General features: G+C 42.3%; 1 protein-coding gene across 4 annotated transcripts; it reads left to right on the top strand.

Annotated features, from left to right (window-relative positions):
- Positions 1-271: 271 nt before the first annotated feature.
- On the top strand, positions 272-14,267 carry LOC126997080 (uncharacterized protein DDB_G0290685-like). Of its 4 annotated transcripts, none has more exons than XM_050858139.1 (13): positions 272-876; positions 1,538-1,662; positions 2,970-3,067; positions 3,677-3,772; positions 5,186-5,259; positions 6,475-6,613; positions 8,564-8,740; positions 9,082-9,275; positions 9,366-9,480; positions 9,581-9,689; positions 10,624-10,741; positions 11,069-11,222; positions 13,868-14,267. In XM_050858139.1, the coding sequence occupies exons 1-13, from the start codon at positions 872-874 to the stop codon at positions 14,231-14,233; spliced, it is 1,770 nt and encodes a 589-aa protein (XP_050714096.1). In that variant the 5' UTR covers positions 272-871; the 3' UTR covers positions 14,234-14,267. The 4 variants fall into 4 exon arrangements, with proteins under 4 accessions (XP_050714096.1, XP_050714095.1, XP_050714094.1 ...); XM_050858138.1 differs by lacking the exon at positions 11,069-11,222 and adding an exon at positions 11,296-12,987 and having other exon boundaries at positions 13,868-14,023; XM_050858137.1 differs by lacking the exon at positions 11,069-11,222 and having other exon boundaries at positions 1,541-1,662; positions 11,296-14,009.
- The last annotated feature ends 247 nt before the right edge of the window (positions 14,268-14,514 follow it).

Below are 14,514 nucleotides of genomic sequence, written 5' to 3'. Positions count from 1 at the left end.
TACTACAGAGGACAAACAATTCATACACAAGAGACAAATTATTACATTCTAATCTCGGTTCCGTGAAAAAAATATGTTTTATTCCATTTTTTTGTGTTTGTTCTATAGTGATGGATGCTTATTGTGTGTTAGAAAGAGAGAGAGAGAGAGAGCAGGTAAGGAGAGGGAGGAGGTGGAAGAGGAGGGGAAAAATCAATGTAGCCAGGACACACACACACACACACACACACACACAGCCACTCAACCAGCCAGTCAGTCAGTCAGGCACATGGCCGCAAAGGTTATACAACTCTTCGCTCGCTTCCTCCTCCTCGTCATTCCCACGAAACATAAACAGTAGAAGGAAGCAATGCGGTCCTCCAGCAAGCTACGGTGAAGTTAAGAGGTAAATGAATGTTATAAAGGACGAAGTAAAAGAGGGAAGGGGAGAAAAAACGGAGAAATATGAGAAAAGAGAAGGAAATGTAAAGGAAAGAGAGAGAAGTTGTGATATTAGTGGATAAATGAATGTTAAGGACGAAGAAAAAGAGTGAAATGAGAGAAAAAGCGGAGAAACATTGTAAAAGAGAACCAAATGCGATGAAAAGAGAGGAAAAGAACAAAGAAGAGGAGAAATTGGCTAGTATATGAATGTTAAGGAGTACGAAGAAAAAAAAAAGGGAAAAGGAGAAAAAGGCGACTAAATATGAGGAAAGAAAAGGAAATGTGAAGAAAAGAGGAGAGAAAAAGGAGAGAGTGGGAAGATTACTGGTTCGGTGCAGTGAGTTACGCGTTTGTTGCACTAAAAGAAGAAAAAAGTTAAAAATACAATAACATAACCCACAATTTTCTGAAGTTAATCATCCAGGAATTTACGACTGCAATAACGCCTATGAGGTAAGATTTGCATGTGTGTGTGTGTGTGTGTGTGTGTGTCTGTGTGTGTGTTTTAAGTTCATTTTGTTGTTATTGATGCTACTATGTTGTTGTTTTTGTTGCATTAGTAAAAATAAAGTGAGGAGGGTTATGAGAACGAAGGTTAGTAGTAGTAGTAGTAGTAGTAGTAGTAGTAGTAGTAGTAGTAGTAGTAGTAGTAGTAGTAGTAGTAGTAGTAGTAGTAGTAGTAGTAGTAATATCGACGTTGGCAGCATTTCGCAAAGTGGTAATATAAGTTAAATCAATAGCTATTACATCACTGCCCTTCCCTGTGACTACCCTAGCATGTGAGTGTGTGTGTGTGTGTGTGTGTGTGTGTGTGTGTGTGTGTGTGTGTGTGTGTAGTTCACCACGGCCTGATCACGTGTTGGACTCGTAATCGCCATGAGGTACCCTCCCGAGACATGAACAAGTGCTCTTTATTGTCGATCTTTGTGTGTGTGTGTGTGTGTGTGTGTGTGTGTGTGTGTGTGTGTGTGTGTGTGTGCTCAAAATCTCCTCAATGTAGAATAACAACCTCCAAAATAACAAGACCAACAACAACAACAACAACAACAACACTAATACTTGTGCTAATACTACTACAAATAATCACAACGGTAACAATCATCATCGTCATCAGCAGCATGGACGTGGGGGACTCGCTGCGGTACAGGGAGGCGGTGGCCCGCTTGAAACACCTCCTGTATGATGAGCCTGAGGAGCCCGCGTCGCCCCCCCACGCCCCCTACCCCCACTATTCAGCAGGTGAGCTTAGCCCCCCCCCCCCTCTCTCTCTCTCTCTCTCTCTCTCTCTCTCTCTCTCTCTCTCTCTCTCTCTCTCTCTCTCTCTCTCTCTCTCTCTCTCTCTCTCTCTCTCTCTCTCTCTCTCTCTCTCTCTCTCTCTCTCTCTCTCTCTCTCTCTCTCTCTCTCTCTCTCTCTCTCTCTATCTATCTGTCTGTCTATCTACCTTTCTTTCTTTCTTTCTTGCAAGCTCTTCAAGTTCATAATTATGTTACTGATAAATTTTTGGCAAACTTTCGTGGCCTGTCTGGTGTTTATGGTTTTTATTTTTTTCTATTTAGTTGTTTTTATATATTTGTCTGTCTATCTACCTTTCTTTCTTTCTCTTTTTGCAATGTCTTCAAGTTCTTATGTTACTAAATCTTTGGCAAACTTTCCTGGCCTGTCTGGTGTGTATGTTTTTTTGTTGTTGTTGTTGCTGTATTAATGTAGTTCTAGCATTAAGGATTTGAGTCATTTTCGTATTCTTAGTTATCTTCAAAGTATTATGATTAATTTTTTATCTAGTTGTATTTGTCAAGTTGTAGTGCAGATTTGAGTCGATTGTCTTGTCCTGTTTCCTTATCTACTTGTATCTAACGATGTCTTAAGGTCATGAATGTACGTATTTAGTTGTAGTACAGAGGATGAGACCTTTTCTTTTTATTTTGTCTCCATAATTATCCTCTTTAATCCAGTTTCGTCTTGTTCTGTCTCCACAATTATCTACCTTTATCTAACAATGTCTCCAGGTAATGAATGTACGCATCTAGTTATAGCAAAGAAAACTGGGGTTAATTTCGTCTTCTGTCTCCATAATTATCTACTTTACACAGCGTAGTCTCAAGGTCATTCATGTTCCTTGCCTGCACCACTCTCCCTTCCAGCTCACTCCAAACATCAATAACTATTACTCCTATATTTGAAACTAAGGGCCATATTTTTAACATTTCGGCGCCCACACATATCTGATAAGGTTTTCGTAGGAGCTTTAGGCATTGCTATGGGTAGTTTTATGACCCTGGTGGCGGTTTGACCCTTCTTCTGCACCATGAACCTAAAAACACGCATTAGCACCCGACTAATCTCCTTCTTGGCCTTTGGAAATAGTTGATATAAGATGCGGAAGGGTCTCAGAATACCGACCTAAACTTCTTAATGTTGTTTCCGTAGCTAGTCTTGATTCTTTAACATGTACTAATGTCCTTTTGATCTTCCATTGTTTCTAATCACAAGGTCCTCCCTGTGTGTGTGTGTGTGTGTGTGTGTGTGTGTGTGTGTGTGTGTGCAGGTGAGGGTGGCGGCGGGGCGTGGCGTTGGTTGCTGGAGTTACTGCGCCACCAGGAGAACCTCATCGCTCAGCTGGAAAAAGAAAACGAGTTCCTGAAGGTTTGTGACAAAGCTGTGCAGAAACCTCCTTCATTTTTATTTTTTTTATTTTTTATTTTTTTATTCCTGGAAATAATCAAGTGAGTGTGATATCTTCGGTCATAAGGATTAAGAAATTGATGTTTTTTTTTTAACGTCTCACCTTCTTCTCTTTCATCTTTTTTTTTCTCATTGTATTCCTTGTTTCTGAAATGTGAAATCCTGTCTTTCTACTCCACTTTTATCGCGTTCTCCTACTCTTCCTTCATTTAATTTGCTTTACAATATTTTCTTTGTTTCTGAAATATGCATCCTATCTTTCTGCGTTATCTTTCCTCTGTTCCCTCTCACATTTTCTCTTGTTTTCCTTTTGCATATCATCGCTTTCTGATTGACAGTCCTTACTCTGCTTCCCTTTCATTTTCCTTCCTCTCCTCCTTCACCTAACTTATTGTCTCATTATATTTTCCTTCTTACTGAAATATGGATCCTGTCTTCATACTTTATCTTTCCTCCGTTCCCGCTCACATTTTCTCTCTCTTCCCATTGCATTTCATTGCTTTCTTATGTTCATTCCTTACTCTGCCTCCCTTTCATCACTTCCTCCTCCTCCTCCTCGCGGGGCGTCAGGGGGAGGTGGTGTCGGTGGGCGAGGGCTTGAGGACACTCGCGCAGGACAACCAGGACCTCCACCGCCGACTATCCACTACACTCACGCAAGCACTGGTATGTAGGCTAAGTATGCTCTCTCTCTCTCTCTCTCTCTCTCTCTCTCTCTCTCTCTCTCTCTGTTCTTTACTCCTTTTCCTCCTCCTTTTCATGTTTTCCTTCTTTTCCGTTGGTCTTTTCTCTCTTTCTTCTTCCGTTTCCACTTATCTTTTTCTCCGTTCCTTCTCTCATTTTCTCTTTCTTCTCCTACTGCTTTCATTGTTTTCTAATCGTTATTCCTCTCTCTGTTTCCTCTATTGCTTTCATTTCTTATTCTATTTCACCCTTTTCCTTCCCCGTTCCCTCTGCTACTTTCCTTTCTTCCTCTCTTCCATTTTTTTGCTTCTCTCTTCCTTCTCTTTATTCCTTTTTTTGTTTTCTATCACCGCTTTCCTTCTTTCCTTTATTTACCCTCTCTTTCTTACCTCTAACTCTTTTCTCGACTTTTTTTTCATTATTCCTTCATGTTTCTTTTAATTTTCTCCACCCATTCACCTATCTATTCCTTATTCCTCCATTTTTACTATTATTTTTACTCTACTATCTATCTCCACTTTGCTATACTATTTTATCTATCTACTTGCTATATGTTTACTGTTTATCCCTTCATTTCTACCTCTTCCCCCCTTTCCCTCTTCCCCTTCTTCTTCGTGTGTATTTTCCTTTAATTTTCCGTCTCTCCCCTTCCCCCCTTACATCTTTATTACTTTCCTTACTTCTCTCCCTTTAAAATTTCCCTGGTCCCCTTTTTCCTCTCCTCCTCCTCCCTTCATTACTCTCCCTTACCTTAGTCTCCCTTACCTATTACTGTTTTCATGTGTACTCTCCATTATTTCCCTCCCTCATTCCCTCCCTTACTTTCATTAATCTCCCTCCTCTCTCCTCCTCCCTCCGACCTTTCCTCCCTTCTCATCTACTTTCCTACCTTTCAGTCCCTCCTCCTCCTCCTGCTCCTCCTCCAATCTTTCTCACGCAAATGTCAGGAGTGATTCAAGGTAGTGACGTCAGAAGTAGAACCTTTACAGTCTAGTTCAAACACTCCAAGATAAGGCTTCTGATTCCCTTGTTATGCACGTAATGATTTCTAGGTGATTCTCGTGTATTTGAAGGAGTGACGGTCAAATATTGTTAGCGTTTTTTTTTTTTTAGTAGTAGTAGTAGTAGTATGGGTGGTGGGGGTGGTAGTAGTAGAAGTAACAGTAGTATCAGTATCAGTAGTAGTAGTATCAGTAGTAATAATAGTAGAAATAGGAGTAATAGTAATAGTAGCAGTTGTTGTTGTTGTTCTTGATGTTGTTGTGCAAAAATAGAATCAAAACCATACCTCTATTTTCAAATCTATAAGACGTCAAATAAACCCTGGATAATTTAATGTATTTTCCTTTCATCCTTCCCCTGAGCCATGTGATGCTCATTTATTCAAACCCGCAGGAGGAAGGGGGATCAGAATCGACCTGCTCCAGCCCGGCTCCGTCACCCAACGCCGCGACAGCCACTCTCATAAGGTCAGGCAATCAATACACAATCAATATCTATTCATCCCAAGCCTCCAATATCCTCGCTCTGCCATTTAGCTATTATTTTCATCTTCCATTCTCCATCTTCTGCCATCTCTATATTTTTTTCTTCTTGTTATCTATGTTTTCTCTTTTTCTCCCATTCCATTTTTCATCCATTTCCATCTTCTGCTATTTCCATATTTTTCTCATCTGTCATTAATGTTTTCTCTTTTTCTTCCATTTCTTTCCTTTTTCGGTTCTATTTCTCTTTCGCTTTTGTCTCTTCCATCTCTTTCCATTTATTTATTTTCGTCAGGTTTCTTTCCATTTTAATTTCACCTTATCCATCTCTTTTCTTTCCTCTCTATTCTTCATTTTTTCTTTCGATTTATTTTTACTTCATCTCTTCCATCTCCTTCCATTCCTGTTCTGATCTTCTCCTCTCCTCTTTCAGGCCTCCCTTTCATCCATTCTCTCTTCTTCCTCGTTTTATTGTGCTTTTCATTCATCTGTTATCATGCTCCATTTGTCTTGTCGGTTCATCATCCTTTTTATTTCATACTCGCTCCTGTTCCTTGATTCTCTTTTGTTTTTTGTTTGTTTTCCTTTCTTCCTCATCCTTTATATACCCGCGCCATTCCCTTTCTCTCCTTTCTCTCTCGTTTTATTCTCATCCCTTACTTTTCTTACTACGAACACTCTCTCCAATCCTCTTCCTTCTCCTCCTCCTCCTCCTCTGCCTCCCTCTTTTGTTCCCTTATCTTATTATATGGCTTTCCTATCCTCGTCTTCCTCATCCTCTCTATAGTTCCCTCATCTTATCCTATTCCTTTATCCGCCTCTTCCTCACCCTCTTTCTTTTGTCCCTTATCCCTTTATCATATCCTTTGCTATCCTCTTCTTTTTCCTCACCATCCCTCATTTTCCTCCTTTTCCCCTTATCTTATTATATCCCTTTCCCATCCTCCTCCTCTTCCTCCTCACCCTACCTCATTTGTTCCCTTATCTTCTTATAATTATTCCTTTACTATCCTCCTCTTCTTCTTCTTACCCTTCTTTCCTTTCCATGTCACCTTCTCTCTTCCTATTACCATTTATTTCTCTCTTCTACTTCCCTTCCCATCCCTATACTCTATCCATCCCTCTCTTCTTCTCACCTTCCATCACACTCTCTTGGACTTCCTTTCTTAACCTTCTCACTACCTCATCTCCCCGATACAGGCAGAAGGAGATCTTACAGGCGGAGGTTGCCCGCTTGGAGGACGCGTTGGCAGCGGTGTCGCGGCGGGAGCAGGAAGCCCTTGCCCGCCTTAGCCACGCCCTTGCCCTGGCGGAACACACACACGCCCAGGCTGCACAGGTTAGCATACACACACACACGCGAAGCTTCCTCAGCAGTCCTAATCATACACACAATCATAATCTCAACTGCAACCTTTAATTTAATTAAACACACACACACACACACACACACACACACACACACACACACACACCACGGATGGAGTGAATATAAGATTTGTGTAATCGAATACAAATACATCGGATTCCAACGAATACGAATTCGAATACACTGATATGATTTTAATTCGATTTCAAGTACGAATTTTTTTTTTAATCGAATTAAAAACATTTCAGTGTATTCGGATTCATGAATACATCCATGAATACTTTTCATTGAAAAATGCTTTGTTGACGTAACTGTGTACGAGTAAAACACTGTTCTACAGTTATGCAACAGTAATATGAGCTCATGAACTTGTACTTTACACGACGATTACATGTCCGCCCAGGAGGCTAGAGTTTTAAGGAACAACGGATGTCATTCTGATAATAAATTTTGAAGTATTCGCCAGATTATTCGCAGAATACGAATACTTTTCCCTTGTATGCGAATACGAACGAGGATACTTTGATTTCTATCAAGACTTATTCGAATACGAATATAAAAAAACATAAATGTGATATTCGAATGTGTTCAAATACGAATACCGAATACAAATACTCCATCCCTGACACACACACACACACACACACACACACACACAAAAAAAAAAAAAAAAAAAAAAAAAAAAACTATCGAGCCCCGCTCAGGCCGGATTCTTTCCGTTGACTAGGAGTGGTTAGTCCCCCCTTGAGCAAGGGGGATGGGGGGGATGGTGTGTGAGGTCCTGGCAGTGCCCAGAGATTGACGATAATGAGCAGGGACTTGCTCGTGTCGGGAGGGTACCTGCTGGCGAAAGCGAGTCCAACTCGTGATCAGGCCGTGGTGAATTACACACACCTGGCCAGAGTGAGTCACCTGTCAGTAGTTAATTCATCGATACTCAGAGAAGTACGCTTCACAGGTGTATCGATTTTACCTGTCATTGACTCGCCCCGTCTTGTATCTTATCTGCAGTAAAGTTTAAATTCTGTTCTATTTCTTCTCTCTTACTCATATCATGTCTTCTTTATGGATTTCGTAATCATTGTGTCTGGGTTGATTTATCGTATTCAGATAATTCTCTATTGCCAGGTTTTATTATATACATCATTATTTTATCATTCAATACTGGTTTTTGTCTCATGTTATGCCAAGAGGAAGTCTTAAGCTGACGCGATTTGTTCAGGTTAGGTTTTTATATATATATATATATATATATATATATATATATATATATATATATATATATATATATATATATATATATATATATATATATATATATATATATATATATGTTATTTCTATTGAGGTTTTATTTTCTCCATCATTGTTTTACCATACGTTACTATACTCTGTCTCATATTAAAAGGACAATTCAGACTGGCGTGATTAGCTCAGGTTAGGTTAGAGATGTATATTTTTCGTCAGTAGGTCTTATTTTATACATCACTATTTTGTCATACTTTACCATTTTTCCGTCTTGTATTACACTAAATGAAAGATTTAAACTGAGAGATATTTCTTTATCAATAGGTCTTACTTCATACATAATCGTTTTTCTTAAGAATTTACTTGATGCCAGAAGTAAGTTAACCTGGCATGACTTGGCTAGTTAGAGATAGAGGTCAATAGGTCTTATCTATACATCACTGTTTTATCATACGTTGCTGTTTTCTGTTTTACTTTACGCCAAAAGGAGTAATCAAGCTGGCGTGACTTAGCTCCGGTTCAGTCTACATTCCCTCTCGTCCGGGCAAGAGTGTGTCTCGGATTAGCCACATAAACATCACTCAGGCCAATCCCGGGAGAGAGAACTGCGGAGGACACGCAAGGGATGACTGATAAACCCTCCCCCCAACCTCTCTCTCTCTCTCTCTGCAGGTCCGCGCGAGCAGTGAGTCAGCGGTGGAGAAACTGAGCGGTGAACTGACGGCGGCGCAGCAGGAGGCGGGGCGGCTTCGAGGTCAGCTGGACGAGGAGGAGGCGAGGAGGGTGAGGGAGGCGGCGGGGAGGGAGAGGGAGGCGAGAGACGCGGAGGACAGGATTGCGAGCCTACAGGTGATTATGTGTAGTAGTAGTAGTAGTAGTAGTAGTAGTAGTAGTAGTAGTAGTAGTAGTAGTAGTAGGAAGAGGAGAAAAAGGAAGAGGAGGAGCAATAGTCGTAGTAGTAGAAGTAGTAGTAGTCCTTTTCGCTGTTATTATTGTTCTTGTTCATCTTATTATCATTATTATCGTTATTACTTTATTTTAATTACATGAGACAGAATTATACAGACAGACAGACAAACAGACAGACAGAAAACAAACAGGGGGACACATAGAGGAAGAAAAACACAGAGATACACGTAAAAAAACAGGTTAACATTCATCTTAACCTAACACCCATCCATCACCACCAGGCCGAGCGGGAGGAGCTGGAAAAGAGGCTGGCGCGGGTGCGGGAGGAGGCGCGGGAGGGCGGGAGAAAAGTGGTGTTCCTTGAGAGTGACCTGAGAACGGCCGAGGATGCGAGGAGACGCCTTGAGGACCAGCTTGAGGAACAGAGGAGCCAGACCTTGGACGCCACAGCCAGACTAGACCAGATCCTCGTGACGTGAGTGTAGTGGTGGTAGTAGTAGTAGTAGTAGTAGTAGTAACAGTAGTAGTAGTAGTAGTAGTAACCTAAACCCTTCCCTACACACAGACGGAGTGACGAGGCGGCAGCGGGGGCGGCAAGGGCAAAGGACCTCGAGGAAAGACTTGACGCTGCGAGGGAGGACACGGCGAGGCTCCTGCAGGCTGTGACGGCGCTAGCGAAGGTGTGTTACTACTACTACTACTACTACTACTACTACTATTACTTCTACTACTACTATTACTACTGAGAGGATACTATTGATGGTACTCTTGTTTTCGTAGGGTGGAGGGCGGCCCGGAGAGTTGCATTCGACTGACGATGTAAAGAGTGAAAGATTAGCGGCCGGACAGCAGCTTCAGGAGGCCCTTGAGGCACTCCACTCCCGACACGGTAAGAGGGATGGATCTCTCTCTCTCTCTCTCTCTCTCTCTCTCTCTCTCTCTCTCTCTCTCTCTCTCTCTCTCTCTCTCATGGTAAGGTAACACTAATTTACGTCTTTTTTTTAATCTGTTCGCTCTCCTTTACACCTTACTCTCACTCACTAGCTAATTATCTCATTCATAAACTTGCAGTTGTCTCCTATTTTAAGGTTTTCGTCACTCCTTCACTCATGCCCTCACTGCCATCATCCCTTTCTCTCTTTCTCTCTCTCTATCCATTGTTTCTCCACTTTTACTTCCTTCTCTGCATTTCTACTTCTTCCCTCACCCACTATTTTCCTCGTGTGTATTTTCCAATTGGCTTCCTTCTCTTTTCCTTCCCCTTACTTCATGACTTATTTTTCTTACACCTTCATTCACTCACCTCTCTCCTTAATTTCACTCTAACCCATCATTTCCGTTTCACCATTATACATTTCCTACTTCATTCATTCGTTTTATATTACTGTCATCTATTGTCACCGTTCACACCAAACTGACCCAGAAGCCCCGCCTCTTCCAAAACTACGGCAGCTGATTGGTTACGTAAAAGGAGGTTGGAGTTAGGGGTCAATCTTACCTTGGATGGAGGCTGAGGGAGGGGCGAGACTTCTGGACCAGTTTAGTGAACGAAGAATATGGACGAATTACTAAACATATCGGCGCCCAAGTTCACATATTTGACAAGGCTTTCGTAGGATTTTGGGCATTCCCAGGAGTAGTTTTATGACCCTGGTAGTAGTCTGACCCTTCTGTACCATGAACCTAAAAACACTCATTAGGGCCCGATTGATCCCCTCTTTGACCTTTAGAAATAGCTGATGTGAGAAGCGAGTGTCTTATAATACCGAGCAATAGGTTGGATTCACTTCTTTGCGTCCTCACTGGCGATGTTTCACTGACAGAGGCCGAGGTGGCGGGGGTGGAGAACGCAGCGAGGGACCAGAGCCAGGCCACCGAGGCGCTGAGACAAGAGTTGGCGGCTTTGCGAGAACAGTTAGCGCGAGACAGCGAGACGCACAGGTAAAACAACACAGATACACCTTTTATGGATTAGCTGAATTACTTTTTACGGTACAGATGATGAAACGGGTATTAAGCAATCTATTTTCATTCATTTACGTAATTCTTAACATTGTCTTTCATTAGTTACTTATCAATTAGTGTTTTCAGTGATTATACTTTGCTTCATAGTTTGTAGTCACCCACCATAGGCTTACTTTTACGCATTGTCTCTAATATTTTGAGAGAGAGAGAGAGAGAGAGAGAGAGAGAGAGAGAGAGAGAGAGAGAGAGAGAGAGAGAGAGAGAGAGAGAGAGAGAGCAGTACAAAATGTCGGGGGCGGGCAGGGAAATCCACGCACAGAAGGCAGAGGAAGTCGCAGCACTTCGTCAGGAGCTGCAGAAGGAGCGAGAGGAGGTAGTGCGGGGGAAGGAGCAGCTGAGGGCGTGTGGAGGGCTTTACCAGCGAGCCATGGACGCCCTGAAGGATAAAGAGGCAGAGGTAAGGGGAAGAGGAGCCTATTTGTAACTGTTCTTTTTCTTTGCCTCTCTCCTCCCCGCCCTGGTGCTGGCAGAATCAAGCTGGAGGAGATGGGCCGTGGGTTGGCTGCCTTGTCCAGTGTGACTTCGCTAAACGCCCCCACCACCACCACCACCACCACTACCACAGCAACCACTACCCCTTCCATTACCGCTACGTCCTCCACCACCACCCACGACCCTGCTACCAATCCAGATGTTTCCTCCACCACTACTGCAGCCACCACCACCACTACTACCACAGCAACCACTACCCCTTCCACTACTGCTACGTCCTCCACCCCTACCCACGACCCTGCTACCAATCCAGATGTTTCCTCCACCACCACTGCAGCCACTACAACCACCACTACCACTACGCCCTCAACCACTGCCACCAGTCCACCTGATTCCACCACCACTACCACCTCCACTACACCACCTGCTCTATCTACCATCACCCCCACCACCACTACTACTCCACCAACCTTCACTGTCGTGCCCACCACCGCCACAACTACAACGCCATCCACCACCACCACCACCACCTCCACCACCTCCCCCGCCACAGCTGACAATGAGGAACAAGGAGTGAAAACAGAGGATGATAATGATAATGGCGATAATGATGATGATGATGATGAAGATGAGAGAAAAGAAAATGACGACAAAGATGAAGAAAATGAGATGAAGGATAATAGCGAGAATAATAGTGGGGATAAAGAAGAGGAAAACGAAAGAAGTGAAGGGAAAGAGGAGAAGGAGGAAGAGAAGGAAGAGGAAAACGATACCCATGAGAATAGTGGAAATGATATTGAGGATAAAGAAGAGGAAAACGATGGAAGTGAAGGGAAAGAGGAAAAGGAGGAGGAGAAAGAGGAAAATGATATCCCTGAGAAAGATGGCGAAGTGAAAGATGCAAAAAGTGACATAGATGAAAACCAAGTAAAAAATGAGGAAAATAACAGCGGGAATGATATTGGAGATGAAGAAGAAAAAAACGAAAGAAGTGGAGAGAAAGAAGAAAAGGAGAAGAAAGAGGAAAACGATATCCACGTAAAAGATAGCGATATGAAAGATGCAAAAAGTGACATAGATAAAAACGAAGTAGAAACTGAGAAGGAAAACGAGGAAAACACGGAAAGCAACAGTGAACATGAAAAAGACAATGATGAGAACGAAGAATCGAGTAATCAAGACATTAATACAGAGAACAGTGATAAAGATGGGAACACAAATGAAGAACACGAGAACGGCATGGAAGAGGAAAGAGGAAGTAATGAAGAAGAGAAGAAGGAAGAAAAGGCTGCAAAGGGGGAAGACATATCACAGGAAGATCAAAAGGAAGGGGAGAGTTTGACAAAAGAGACAGATGAAAATGACGAAATTAAGCAAGACGAAACGAAGGACAAAGAAAACTCCATAGGGAAGCAGGAAGGGGAGACGGAAGATGAACATTTGGAAGAGAAAGACCAGGAAAGTAAAGAGGAAGGCCAGGAATGTGAAAGATGCAGTTCATACGCTCAGATCCTGGAAATCGTGGGGGAGGGTCTGGTGGAGGTACAGCAGGATGTAGACAAACAGAGCACCCGGCTTGACAGACTGGCTGGGCGGAGCAAGGGGGTTGTGGGCGCCTGTGAGGACTGTCTGAAGTACCGTGTCCTACTGAAGGCGGCCTCGCTAAGACTGGACACGGTGGACCAGTACAGCCACATGTTGCATAGCCGGATCGAGGCGCTGTCCAGAAGGTGGGGACTGTGCCTGTGAGGGAAGTGTTGTGTTCACGGACTTGTTAATTTGACTCCTGATGATTTGTAGTGGCTTTGTTTTGATTGGTTTGTTGGCTGGTTAGTTGGTGGGGGTGAGGGATTCACACACACACACACACACACACACACACACACACACACACACACACACACACACACACACACACACACACACACACACACACACACACACACACACACACACACACACACACACACACACACACACACACATACACACACACGCACACACAACACACACATTTTCCCATTCTCAAAGAAGAAAGCAAGTATTAAATCTTGCAAACAGAATCGTAAAACAATGAGAATTTAATCAATATAGGTATCATTTTTATTATTATTATTATTATTATTATTATTATTATTATTATTATTATTATTATTATTATTATTATTATTATTATTATTATTATTATTATTATTATTATTATTATTATTATTATTATTATTATTATTATTATTATTATTATTTATTAGCTATTATTATCATTATCCTTCTTCTTATTATTATCATATTGTGCATGTTACATGTTATTGAATATTTTGTGTCTGTTAATAATAAGCTAAATTTAGTTTTGCAATGGTTTAGTCACCTAGCTCTATATAGATGATAAACCCTCTGAGTGAAGTCTACTAGTGCTACAACAACAACAACAACAACAACAACAACAACAACAACAACAACAACAACAACAACAACAACAACAACTACTACTACTACTACTACTACTACTACTACTACTACTACTACTACTACTACTACTGCTACTTCTACCACTAACTATAACTACTACTTCTACTAATACTATTTCCACTATTTCCCAATCTTACCCTGCAGAGTGCTGAGTTACTAGCGAGGGTGCGAGTGTCTCAGCAGGAGCAACACAACTTACTGCAGGAGGCGGCGATGCTGCGGCGCGTGGTGTCATTAGCAACAAAACCACCACCACCACTTCCACCACCACCACCACCACCACTATCATCACCGCCACGCACGCACACGCCACATGTATCGTCAGCGGAGCAAGAGCGCGTTTCTGGACACCTTTCACCACCGCAACATCCACTTCAGGCACGGCGGAGCGAAGAGCCACGGGACACGAGGGAAGTTGAAGGCATTGCAAAGTTAGCGAGCGACGAGTTGTTTAGGAACATCAGTGTGTCCCCCGGCGTGACTCTCTTCCACTTGTATCAGTCACCGTAACCTGTCTGCAGTGTTGCCAACTGTACCTGTGTATCTGAGTGTGTAGTGTATACGTGTGTTACTCATACCGAATGGGTAATCAGGAAGACAATAAAACAAGAAATGAACGATTGCTTGTCATGTTCCTGATACAATGAAAGTGAAACTGCACTAATTGAAGCATATTATACATTCTTAGTTATTGAATGACCGTACATTTTTTAATCGTGATCTGGAGACAATATCGACGTTCGCTGCTGTGGTCCAGTCATCTGTGCAAGCGTCCCATGGCGAGCGACACG

This window comes from Eriocheir sinensis, chromosome 11, assembly GCF_024679095.1.
Source record: "Eriocheir sinensis breed Jianghai 21 chromosome 11, ASM2467909v1, whole genome shotgun sequence".
NCBI lineage: Eukaryota > Metazoa > Arthropoda > Malacostraca > Decapoda > Varunidae > Eriocheir > Eriocheir sinensis.
The sequence above is the reverse complement of the archived record's forward strand: the minus strand, read 5'-3'. Positions and strand labels throughout refer to the sequence as shown.

Coding starts and splice junctions, on each gene's coding strand:
- LOC126997080 (XM_050858136.1), top strand. Junction 1,663..2,969: donor CTACCCCCACTATTCAGCAG/GTGAGCTTAGCC, acceptor GTGTGTGTGCAG/GTGAGGGTGGCGGCGGGGCG. Junction 9,481..9,580: donor CTGTGACGGCGCTAGCGAAG/GTGTGTTACTAC, acceptor TTGTTTTCGTAG/GGTGGAGGGCGGCCCGGAGA.